Source organism: Mastigoproctus giganteus, chromosome 2 (assembly GCF_048544385.1).
Source record: "Mastigoproctus giganteus isolate SK-2022 chromosome 2, ASM4854438v1, whole genome shotgun sequence".
Classification (NCBI taxonomy): domain Eukaryota; kingdom Metazoa; phylum Arthropoda; class Arachnida; order Uropygi; family Thelyphonidae; genus Mastigoproctus; species Mastigoproctus giganteus.
Genome location: NC_143576.1, coordinates 223,622,124 through 223,635,168, shown reverse-complemented (window position 1 = coordinate 223,635,168; position 13,045 = coordinate 223,622,124). Strand labels below are relative to the sequence as shown.

Genomic DNA, 13,045 nt, shown 5'->3' with positions numbered 1-13,045 from the left:
TCTCCAAAATAGCTTTTTTATATTCATGTTTTGTGAAAATTACAACTTCCAGAAATGTTAAGTAAATTGTGAACAAATTTTCTTGTTTTCAAAACCACCTATGGTACTTTTTTTACCAATCATCAAAAAAAATAAAAAGTAGAAGCGTTTGTATAATGAATGAGATAGTATGCTTGACAAAATATATCAAGAACCATAGTATATTTATTAGGTTTACTGTTTACAGTGTGGTATGCTAAAAGTTTGCATGTCCTCCATTTAACAGTATCATATACCAAATTACTCTGCACTCCAGATTGTCTGATGCTGAATATGTGATCACTGTTTAGCCAAAAGTTGGGAGACTTAGTTTTATTTTTTGCATGTGACAGGTAAGATTTACAACATTTTTTGAAGAAACAAAATTTAGGTTAATACTTAAATATCAGATGATGCAGTATGTTTAGTTTATCAAATATCAACAACAAATAGTAATTCAAAATGTTGATGACTTTCATCATACATTATTTTCTCACTTAGAGAAATGTACCCATAAAGTCTGTCATCTGAAAAATTGTCAAATGGAACTGTTTGTGCTGTGCTCAACCTCAAAGTGGAATGCTGTCTTGATTTATTCATCCTTAGAAATAAATGGCCATTTTCCTCCCAGTGTGGTCTGCATATTAATTTTACTAAAGAATAGCACACAAATTAAAACTTTACATCTGTTGTATTACTACTGTGTATAGGTAAAAGTGATTGATTCTCTTATGGCCAATGATTTTAATTGTCACATTGTACAGGTATAATGCAGACAAGGGGATTTGGAGATGTTAGATCACACATATTAATGTATGAAAATTAGTTTCACCTGTCCAGTTATATTAACAGTCAAATTAGGATAAATAAAACAGAGCTATAATGCTCAATGAGTTCTGCATTTATATTAGTATATAGAAATAAAGAGGAATTTACCTCAATGCTTTTTTAGAATGCTTCACTACAACACCCTCCTAAATTCAATCAGACATAAAATTATTACTCAGTGGCTTCCTTCCCCCACAGACATATGAATGGTCCAATGTATCCACGATCAATAATCAAGTTCTTCCAATCTGACCACCAACACATCAAAACACCACCACCACATAACCCTGAGAGTCAGAAGACATCTTGTCTAATCAGAAAATCATTAAAACCATTAAAATGATTGCGGCGTATAAAAGTTAATCTTTAAATTAGCTAAAATAATTCAATCCAATTTTGAATAATTTCTCCTCCTAAAGTGGACTGGGGGCTTTTCAACGATCTGTCTTGGTCACAGGACGTGACCAAGACAGATCTAGAAGTAACATAAGTTACTTAGAAGTAACATAATGGGAATTTCTTAAACCATTCAAGATTATTTAATATCCCGGTGCATGTGCACAAATGACCACAAATCCAATATGAGAAATGGGCGATGTACATTAATGAAATTCTCATGTAATTTGATTTCCAGCGTTTCCACGATTAAATCAAATTACACGAGAATTCCATTAATGTATGTCACCCACTTCTCATATCTGATTTGTGGTCGTTTGCGCACATGCGCCAGGATATTAAATAATCTTGAGTGGTTTAAGAAATTCCCATTATGTTACTTCTATCCTGTGGCCAAGACAGACTGTCAAAAAGTCCCAGTCCACTTTATGAAGAGAAGTTATTCAAAATTGGATTGAATTATTTTAGCTAATTTAAAGATTTTAACTTTTATATGGCGCAATCATTTTAATGATTTTACGATTAGACAAGATGGCTTCTGACTCTCAGGGTTATGTGCTGGCGGTTTGATGTGTTGCTGGTTGGATTGGGAGATCTTGACTATCGATTGTGGATACGTCGGACCATTCATATGTCTGTGAGGGAAGGAAGCCATTGAGTAATAATTTTACATCTGATTGAATTTAGGAGGGTGTTTTAGTGAAGCATTCTACAAAAAAGCATTGAGGTAAATTCCTCTTTATTTCTATATATTAACAGTCAAAGCGCACAAGAATTTGAAGCAGTGAGAATCCACATGCATTCCAAAAGATGCCTCTAGATTATCTTAATTGGTGTGCGGTCTACAATATCCCACAAATAGACAAATGATCAGACCAGTTTGTTTAAAAAATATGCTAAATTTTGAAGGTTACCAACAGATCGAGGTTTTTTACATATGCATGTGTGTGTGTGTGTGTGTGTGTGTGTGCGTGCGTGTGTATGTGGTGTTATGAAAGTTACAAGGTGATGCAATATATCATGCCTGTTGTATTGCATAATTGTAAATTGCCTGTGTTTGGAGGTATTGTTAGCTCAAAAGATTTGTGGTCTCCATGATCTGATCCAAGTTTCACCAGATTACTTAGTGTGAGGATATCTCAGAGGACATGCGCTTGAAAAAAATACACATTTACTTAATTTATTCATTGTAAGGAGAGGAACTCAGAGAGGGCATTATCAACCTTATTGACTTTATTAACTGAATTCATATTCAGACTTTACATCATTTTTCTGACATGTGACATCATGTGGATATGTGTCTAGTAGTAGCAGAAATTTTCGACTCCAACTCTGACTTAAGTTCCTTATATATGTTTTAAACCCACAATAATCATTTTTCCAAAATATTCCATTTTTACATATAATATGTAGTAAATAAAAGTTTAGAATTCTTCACATTAGAATTAACCTGTATGAGATGTTTTAAATATAAATAACCACATTCAGTTTCTCTGCCAGTTCTTCAGTAATTGAATAAAATTGAAGGGGAGTTAAAGTGTTGTTTCTTTTTAAAGTGAAGAAACTGTAAGAAGAAATAACTCATATCAGGCCAACTATTTATTTTTTTTTTTAATTCTCAGGACTAAAATCACATCTAAACAGAATAATGGTGAGAGAGGGATGATATACATCATGTACTATTCATAATGATGAATAATACATGATACGAACTTTGACAATCAGTTCAGCTCTGGAGAGCCTGTTCAAAGCTCATGGGAAAAAATTTTTCTTATCATGGTCTTGTTTACAGGAAGAGACTGTTTTTATAGGGTTGGGATCTGAAATGTGAATGAATGGGGCAAGAATATTTGCTGATGCTATTGAGGCAGTGCTAGTTGGGCTGGAAAAGTGCTAGTTTGTGTGTGGGGAGGGACACATAGAATAATAGATTAGCAACAGCTGAAAGCAGAGGTGAAAGTGATTCTTGCACTGCTGTATTGGGACATACAGCATCCTGAAAAGCGAGGCAGAGATTAAGCCATATTGTGAGTCTTCATGGAACAAGCAAATAAATGGGCAGTGTTAAGATTAATAAAAGCAAAAAACAGGTGCATGTATACTTGAATGTACACTAATGCTAGGAGTATAATAAATAAATTTGATGAATTTGAAATACTAGTTAGCTTATCAAACCTGAACATTGTAGGATATCTGAGACGGTAGCACTCAGACATAAGCAGTGCAGAATTTGAATGTGGTGAATTCAATGTGTATAGAAGACTGAGAGGACAGGGAGGGAGAGGAGTTTATGCTTTTGGTTAAGAAGCATATAGAATCTAAAACAACACTCCCAGTCAATATGGGCAGCCAGTGTAATATTGAGTCACTTTGGTGTGACATAAGTACTGGGAAACCAAAAATGAAAGTGAGAATGTATTATAGGCAAATGATTGTGATGAGTATAATAAAGAACTTATAGGTCACTTACACAGTAGCATGACTTTTCTGGATTTATTATTCTTCTACTATACTTCTATTATACTTCTACAGCAGCATGTTAAAGAGGCAATGAAAGAAAGCATTAATTACTCTTGATCTGATTATCAGCAGTAACTCTTCATGCATTAGAAAGCTGCATATATGAGAACCACAACGTGGCAGTGATCATATTGTATTTGATGTGGGATTTACTTAAAGGTGTAACTACTCTTAAGGATAATGAGAGGAGATTTTTCATAAAGTTGTATACGATGGTCTTAGCCAGTTTAAACTATTTAATGGCCCAGCCGATGATGTTACAAATAGCAAATCCTAAATGGGGGAACATCGAGCAATCACAGAAACTGTCAGGCTTTTTGTACCAACTGAGAGATACTGTTCAAGGCTTAAGCCAGAATGGATAATGGAAGAACTGTTGAGACTAGTGACAGAGAAAAAAATATAAGATACAGAAACCCACAGTAGGTATAAACTAGCATGCAGTCAAGTCGTGGAGGGAGTTTGGTGAGCTAAAGCAGATTACAAGAAGTATCTGGCTAAGAAAGCAAACAGAATTATCAAAACTTCTTTACTTATGTAAACACTACAAAGAAAGGGATGAATTGTATTGATCCACTAGATATAAATGGCTTAACTGTTCATGATCCTGTTCAGATTGCTGACAAACTAAATTGATATTTCACATCTACATTCACACATGAGGAATTTTTCAGGAATGGAGATGTTTGAATTATATTAAATTCTGACAGGGAGTTAAATGATTTTGTGATGACTGAAAGGAAAGTGGAAGAGAAATTGTTTGAAACTAAAAGTAAATAATCAACTGGGGGTGGATGGGATCTATCCAATTATATTAAGAGAGGCAGCAAAAGAGAAGCAAACCTTTAGAGCCCTAATTAGTCATCCTTGAATTCGGGGGAGGCATTCCACATCTCTGGATTGGTGATGTGCAATGTCTTTCTCCCCAATTGACAAACATTAGTGGGATCAAAGGAGAAGTAAGTAATTACAGAACTGGAAGCTTAACTTCTGTTCCAGGCAAAATAATGGAGTGCCTGGTTAGAGAAATAATATAGGACCATCTAGACAGGAGTGCAGTTATATGGCTTTCACAGCATGATTTAGGGGGCAATCTTGTTCACCAATATGACTGGATACTATGATGCAGTAACAGAGGAATGGGATGCAACAAATAATTTTGACATTATATATTTAGATTTCAGAAAAAAAATCTTTTGGTACTGTTTCACATGAAAGATTGTCATACAAATTGGAGCAAGTTACTGTTGTGGATAAAGGAATTGTGGAGTGGGAGAAGGCCGAGGGGTGGTTATCAGTTGGTACTGCTCTTCTTGGATTAATGTTATTAGTGAGTCTCCCTAGTTAAAAAGTAAAGTGCAGTGTGTTAATTGTCTGATGGCAGCGGGGGTTTCCCCCATCTCCGCGTTGTATTCTTTGTAAGTGACACAGAACTCTGTGGAGGTTAGAAATTTAAAAAGTATGTGGGAGTGGTTTGTTGTGTAGTGTTATGTTCTGTTGTTTCTCTGACCATTTATCCATTGGGACCCACCATTGCCCACACTTTGCCATGAGGAGGCAGGTCAGGCACCCACTAGATTATTTAAGTACTCTGGCAGGCCCTGCCACCTATTTTCCGAGGATTTCAGTAGCAAGACCTATAAAAAAAAAAAAAAAAAAATGGGTGGCGGCACTAGAATTTGGAAAGGCCAAAAGACGTTTACGAGAAAGCAGTTGATTAGAAATTGGCGGCATTGTTAGGGGTGACTTTGATTATGTGGGCTTCAAATCTTCGGAACTAGGTACCTCAGATGGGACCTGATTGAGTTAGGGTGGGGGGGAGAGTGAAGGCTGGGGACGATAGAGTAGGCATTCCCAAAGATGTCAGTGGGAACTTTGCCCCACCAGGCGAAGTATGGGGGAGGCAGGCAGGGAGAGGAGGAGGAGGAGACAGAGACTCATCTTCTCCCCCCCTCCCTGGGGATGGGCTTTTAAAGGGAATCGGGTTAGAGTACCTCTCCCTGGGTACAGTGTTAGGCCCATTTTTGTTTTCAATATTTATTATTAATGAAATTGATGAAGGCATGTCAGGCTTAATGTCTAAGCTTGTAGGGTGGCTAACATTGGCAAGGTAATTAATGACAGTAATCTGGGTATGCTACTGCATCAAGATCTACAAAAATTAGGCAGATGGACTGAGAAGTGGCAATTGAAGTTTAACATTGACAAATGAAAGGTGCTGCTTATGGGTAGCAGTAATCCCAGATTAATATTCCAACTGTGTATGTTAATCCGAGATTAACAAGGCAGTAAGAGAATGAAAAAAATCTGAGACCTGAGGGCTGTTGTGCAGTTCAGATGTATAGTTCTCTGAGCTATACAGATGAGCTGCTAGTACCTGGGTTTTTGTCAATGATATACAGGAGTTTTTCCAACAGAAATAAGGGATGATTATTCCATTGTATGTGGCAATGGTTACATCCTGGGTGATGCATGTAGTTCTGGAAGCCTTAATTTAGGAATGATGTGGTTCTGTTGGAATGGGTGCTGAGACAAGCATTGTGACGAGGTACAAAATGAGTATGCTTACCATGAAAAATTTCATTTCTGCATCCAGCTTCTAGAAACTAGGCATCTCTGAGAAGATCTAATTGAGGTGCTTAGCGCTTTGAATAAATTGAGCTTAATGTTGATGATGTTCTTACTCTCATAAGGAAGCATAAATTTAAATTGAGAAACGTTAGAAATTTGCTTTCATCCAGTGGGTAGTACATATAAATTTAAGGAAGAACTATACAAATTATTAAAGGGGATAGACAGTAATGTGGGAAGTGTTCCCCCTCTTTTGCCTGATGCTGTATAAGCTTGCAGATCATTGTATATTTGAACAATATTTTTATGATATATGGCGAATAGTATGATTTTTGAAATGCTTTGCATTCCTTTATGATTATCTTAATTGATGAATTAACATAATCTGGTGCTGTCATTAGTATTAATCATATGTTAATTAGTATTAATCAAATAAGCCCTGGGATTTTGCTACAACAGCAAAATAATTTTATAAAGATATACAAAGAAAATATTACCTGCTACAGAATATTATTAGAAATCATGTAGAAATAAATTATTCATCTAAAAACAAAATTCCAATCTATCCTCCATCACTCTCCCAACCAACAACAACATCCTCCCTTATTTATTATTTTATTGTAGTATGCCTTTTAATAGTAACATGCAAAACAAAGAAAACATACATGTTACAATATCTGTTTTTAATTATTTATTTTTTTTTTACAACTTACCACTTTATTTTTCTTTCAGATATGATGTGGATTCTTCAAGTTCAAGATTAGATGCCCATGTAAGTGTGCAAAAATATTTACTATTTTAACAAAATTATTCCGCTTTATAGCTTATTACAGGTTATTATATTTGAGGTTCATTTTGTATTTCCTGGGAGAAAGAAGATTTTTTTTGATAATATTATAATACTGTATAAAATTTTATATAATATTTATATAATAAAATTTTTATATAATAATTTTTATATAATATTTATATAATAAAATTTATATAATATTTATATAATAAAATTTTTATATAATACTGTATAAAATTTGCATACGATGTTAAGAGTCATTAATGATCAATGCTATGACTTGAGCAGGCTTCAAGAATGGTCAAAAAAGTGGCAGCTAAGTTTTAATGCAGTAATATGCAGTCTTACACTTTGGGAATAGCAACCCCAAAATAAATGATACACTTGATGGGTTTGAATTAAAAACAGAAGAAGAAGAAAGGGATCTGGAAGTTATGATACAGCTGATGCAAAGTTTCCTGAGCAGTATAGACAGGCAACCAGGAAAGTCCATGGTGTTCTTTCGATGATTTATTGAACAATATCCTGTAGAGATAGGGAAGTCATAATCCAACTGTATAAAACTGGATTTGGTAACAGGCAACCCCCGTATAACACAGTACTTCTACAACACAGTTTCACTCTAACATGATTGATAAATTGAAGCAATCCTCAGACAACATGGTACTTATATAACACAGTTTCGTTCTAACATGATAGAGAATCGCGACAAACCTCGCACAACATGGTATTTTTGAGCTTTTGTGTGGGGGAACCCTGCTATTATGTTTGATATAATTTTTCAACATTTCCATTCTTTTTTGTGAATCTCCGCTGTTGACCAAAAAAAAAAAAATCATTGGGAAATCCCCGTGTTAGTTTCTGTGCTATTGAACTTGTGCTTGCATTTGAATCTATAAAAAATTGTGACTTCAAAGCATGTGCAGTTCGTGACTTTTAAGGTTTTGGTATGGTTATTTTGGTTTTATTTGATCGTTTATAAATTTTTTCGGGTATGTATTACTGAACTTTGTTTTTAGTCTGTCAGTTCCGAAATTCAATCGGTGCGATATTAGAACTTGCTAAGTCAGTAGGAGGGGAGGATCTTGATGATATGACTACTAAAGACGTTCAAGAATTACTGGTAGAAAAAGAGGCTGTTAAAGCAGATTTGGTGTAAATGGCATCGGAGGTGGAAATGGCATTTCAGAGGATGATAGCACAGATGAAAATTCTGAAGTTCCAAATTTTACAATAAAAAGCATATGGAAAGACAGACTTAGCTGAAATATTATTTTTTGAATTCAGATCTTTGACTGATAGGTGTGTTTGAATATTTAAGCATCCACAAAGTTCAAAAGGGAGCTTCAAAAATGCTTAGCTCCATACCATGAAATTTACAAAGGTCTATCAAGCAAAAGCAAACAAACTCACATTACTAATGTTTTAAAGAGATTAGAAGATCACCGAAATCTAGATGCTGCAGAAGAAAGTTCATAAGGTGAAGATATTTTGCAACAGAGAAAACGTTCTCATTTGATTGTGCTTAGCAGTGATGAAGAGGAAGAAAATTAATGAATGTACATTACTGACATAGATGTATCATAGCTTGTAAGACATTTGTTCAGTTATTACTATTTTTAATCAAAATTAAGTTTCAGATACTTTCAAAAATATGGTGTAGTTTTGTTAGCTTTTGGAATGTAGCTCCCCTTTTTTGTACTGGTTCTTAGTCCCATATAACACAGTTTCGCACTACACGAGATTTCATAGGAACTTAACTACCATGTTGTACGAGGATTTCCTGTACTGTGTCCAATTATGAAGACCTCATCTGAAAAAAGACAATGAGCTCCTTGAAAGGGACCAAAGACAGGCAACTTGCATGGTGAGATCGGTAAAGGGGCGACCATACGAGGAAAGACTTTGATTATGTGGGCTACAAATCTTGGGAACTAGGTACCTCAGATGGGACCTGATTGAGGTTTATGAGGTCCCAAGTGGGGTTAGTAAAATGTATGAATGTAAAATTTTCACTGTTATAAAAAATTCCAGAACTAGGGTCTATAAATTCAAAATGCAGCTGAAAAAATTTTAGACTATATTGTAGGAAGTTTTCTTTTAGCCAGCAAGTCGTGATTATTGAATCAAGTTATCATGGCTAATTGTTGTTGTTGTTGTTGTTGTTTTGGTTTTTAGGAGCATTAGCAACTAAGGCCATATTGCTCCGGGATATGCAGTGGTCATTCCCTGACCTTTCCGCATCTTCTGTATTTGGTGGTGACGGACTCGAACCCCGGTCTAATCAAGAAGCATGTGATACACACTACTGCTCCTTCCCACCTGGCTACGGAGATGCCCTCATAGCTAATTGAGGCTGACAGTTTGAAGAAATTCAAAGATGAACTGGATAGTTACTTTCATTAGGAGGGACGGCGCCTCCGTAGCCAGGTGGGAAGGAGCAGCAGTGCGTAGCACACGCTTCTTGATTAGACTGGGGTTCGAGCCCATCACCACCAAATACGGAGGATGCGGAAAGGTCAGGGAATGACCACCGCATATCCCGGAGCAATATGGCCTTAGTTGCTAATGCTCCTAAAAAAAAACCAAATAACAAAATAATAAATTAGGAGGGAAGTGCATAATTTGTTATTTCTTATCTTATTTTTATTATTTTTTTTTTTTTTCTGCCAGTGTGTTAAAAGTCTGTAGTTTACTTGCACCATTTGGCTAAAATTAATACTAACTGTTTTAGGGACAACTAGGATAGTAATTTTGATTTCACAGGAGTTTAACTCAATCAAAATTTACATAATAACAATTTTACATTCACTATATCAATTTCATTATTGGTAATAAAACAAGTATATATTTCATGAAATCTGTGGTGAGCCATTTAATTTCTTGCAGTAGTGTGATCTGAGAAAATCATCAGGAACACTTGCAACAACTATTTGTTAAATATTGTTTTATATAAAAATAGGAGTTGTCTTTATTTTGGACACATTTTAGTTATACAAAACAAGTTATTTCAGCATTGAATCTGGCTAATAAAAGGAAATACACTTGGCATATTATTATATTTACATCGCCTCAGCACCCTTTAATTAGTTAAAGTGTAGACAGTTCCACCACTTCTCACTTATTTGGAGAGGTCTGGGTTTGATTCCCATTGATAATTAGAGGAATTCCCAAAGTTCTCTTCAATTGAGGCCATAGCTATCCTATCTCTGGTAGACAGAATAGGATTTCCACTATGAGTTATTCTGGGTTTTTTCAGCCTGCACAGCATGCAAATCACCCTGTGAGCATCCACTTGTATAGATATAATACACAACAGCAGAGTATGGTCAATGGCACTAATGTGCCTAAAACCCAACAACAGCAATGTCTTTTAGCTAGTTTTGTGCATCATATCAGAATCTTTGTCAACATGTTGCTGCTGACCCACACTTTGTTTCTACCATTATTACTAGTGATTAATCATGGGTGAATGAGCACTGATATGGAAACAAAGGCGTAGTCCTCTCACTAAATGATTCCAACTTCTCCAAGACCCAAAAAAAATCAAGACAATCTTGATCAGATACAAAGATCATGCTTATTGTATTTTTTTTACTCGTAAGGTTTGTTCATTATGAGGCGCCTCCGTAGCCAGGTGGGAAGGAGCAGCAGTGCGTAGCACACGCTTCTTGATTAGACTGGGGTTTGAGCCCGTCACCACCAAATACGGAGGATGCGGAAAGGTCAGGGAATGACCACCGCATATCCCGGAGCAATATGGCCTTAGTTGCTATTGCTCCTAAAAACCAAATAACAACAACAACAATGTTCATTATGAATTTGCTCAGCATGGTCAAATACTGAACTAGGAACACTACAACACAGTTCTATGGTGATTGTGTAATGCTGTTTGGAGAAAATGGCCAGGGCTTCAGGGACTGGCTCTTGCATCATAACAATGTCCCTGCACACTCAGCACTTTCCATTCAAGAATTTTTTGTGAAGCACTCGATCACCATTATCTCCCATTTGTCAAATTCAACAGATTCAGCTTCCTATTATAAAACCCACCACACACACAAGCTTAAAGCTTTCTTGAGGGGTCACAGATTTTCAGTGACTATGGAAATTATTCAGAATGTGACACATGAACTATTAGAAATTCCATAAGAAACCTATCAGGAATATTTCCAGAAGTTGCAGAAACCTTGGAATCATTGCATGCAGCATCAATTAGACCACTTTAAAATAGATCTATCTGAATAGCTGGTAATTATCATTTCCTAAATATTAGTAGTAAAATTCTTTTTCTCTACATTTCATATTAGTTTTTTTTTTTTTTTTTGTAATGTTTATATTCTTTCTTATGCTATCATTAATTGCCTTATAATCCTCAGATTTAAGTAATTATTTTGATAATGTATTTTCAGCTATCTTTTAAGTGTGATCAAATTCACATATATATACAATGGATTCTGGTTATTTGGGCCACTGGTTAATCGGGGCAGCCCGTTCATTTGAGACAAATCTTAAAAAACAGAACCCAATTGAGAAAATAGCCAGGGTTTACCTTGTTTAATTGGGACAACATGCCGTTTAATCAGGGCAGGAGACTGCAGCACTGGAGATTACCCCTACTGGTTCGATCGGATTTCTGGAGGTCACAACCATAAAACAATAAAAACAATTAGCAATCACCTGTTTATTCGGTTTTTCTGTTAATGCAATCTATCATAAACGGATAGTAAACTCGATCTTATTGAATTTACAATAATACCGACAGCTGGAATTCTGTTGGTTATTATGGTGAAATGTGTTTACACTTCCATGGACTCTTCATTCCTATTTTTAAAGCTTCGTAACTTGTTACTCCATTCTCACTTGTGCATATCGTGTTACTTGCAATTTGTGTGTGCCGTGTTCTTTGTTGTTGATTGCTTATCTTTTTACTGTTTTAAATATTAATACCCCCACCCACAAATGTCAGTGAACAGAAATGTCAACTAGTTAGTATGTACATATTACAGTACGTATTAATTATTCTGATTATCACGTATATTCTTCCAATTATCATGCATCATTTAATTTTTTAATTGGTAAGGTAATAAAGAGTAAATTTGTGTTTAATATATTTTTATTTTTATAGCCTATGGATAATATTCCTCCTATTTTCGCTAATTAGAATTGCTGTTTAATAGAATTAAAATACAATTAAAAAACGTGATCACAATGACCGGCGCTTACTACACGTCGTATAGTGAACAGTACTTTACTATGGTGAGTCCATCATAACGTGATTTGATTGTACAGTGAGCCAATTGTAAAGCAGGGATCCATTAGATCCCTAACGGGATGTTAGGGATCTAATGAAGATTTAATACAAGTTATACTGTATTTTTAACTATTCGCCGACCGGGCTAGCCGAGTGGGTAAAGTACCTACCCGGCAACCCAAAGGTCGCGGGTTCGATTCCCGCCTCGGGCTTGGATCAAAGTACTGCAAAAACCTTGGGAGGTGCAATATGGTCACAGAAACCGATGCACCAACAACTACCAAATCAATCAAATCAAATCAATTTTTAACTATTCACGTGAAACTTTGGATAATTGGGGCAGCCACTTAATCAGGCCAAAATGCACTAGTCCTAATATGTCCCATATAACTGGAATCAACTATATATATAAGTTGTATTAAAAAGTTGTATTAATATATTGAATTAAGTATACATAAGAGTCGAATACCCATTTATATATATATATATATATATATATTCACTTTCAACTTTGAATTTTGGATCTTCACAACTTTTAATGTTCTTTTGGCTCATTACCCTAATTTATTTGGCTTTTTTTTTTTTTCTCTTTAAGAATACAATAAATCTATATTCATTTTCAATTGTATAATTATTTGAAATCTTTTTTAGGCCAAAACACTTAGCAA

At 35.2% G+C, this 13,045-nt stretch overlaps 1 protein-coding gene across 3 annotated transcripts in view; it reads left to right on the top strand.

Moving 5' to 3' along the window:
- Positions 1-13,045, top strand: part of LOC150090167 (copine-8-like) — a 127,092-nt gene that overhangs the window by 14,553 nt on the left and 99,494 nt on the right. For all 3 annotated transcript variants that reach the window (XM_090368988.1, XM_090368986.1, XM_090368985.1), the window contains exon 4: positions 7,066-7,105. In XM_090368988.1, the coding sequence (XP_090225114.1) occupies positions 7,066-7,105 (40 nt within the window). The remainder of the gene's footprint in view (positions 1-7,065; positions 7,106-13,045) is intronic.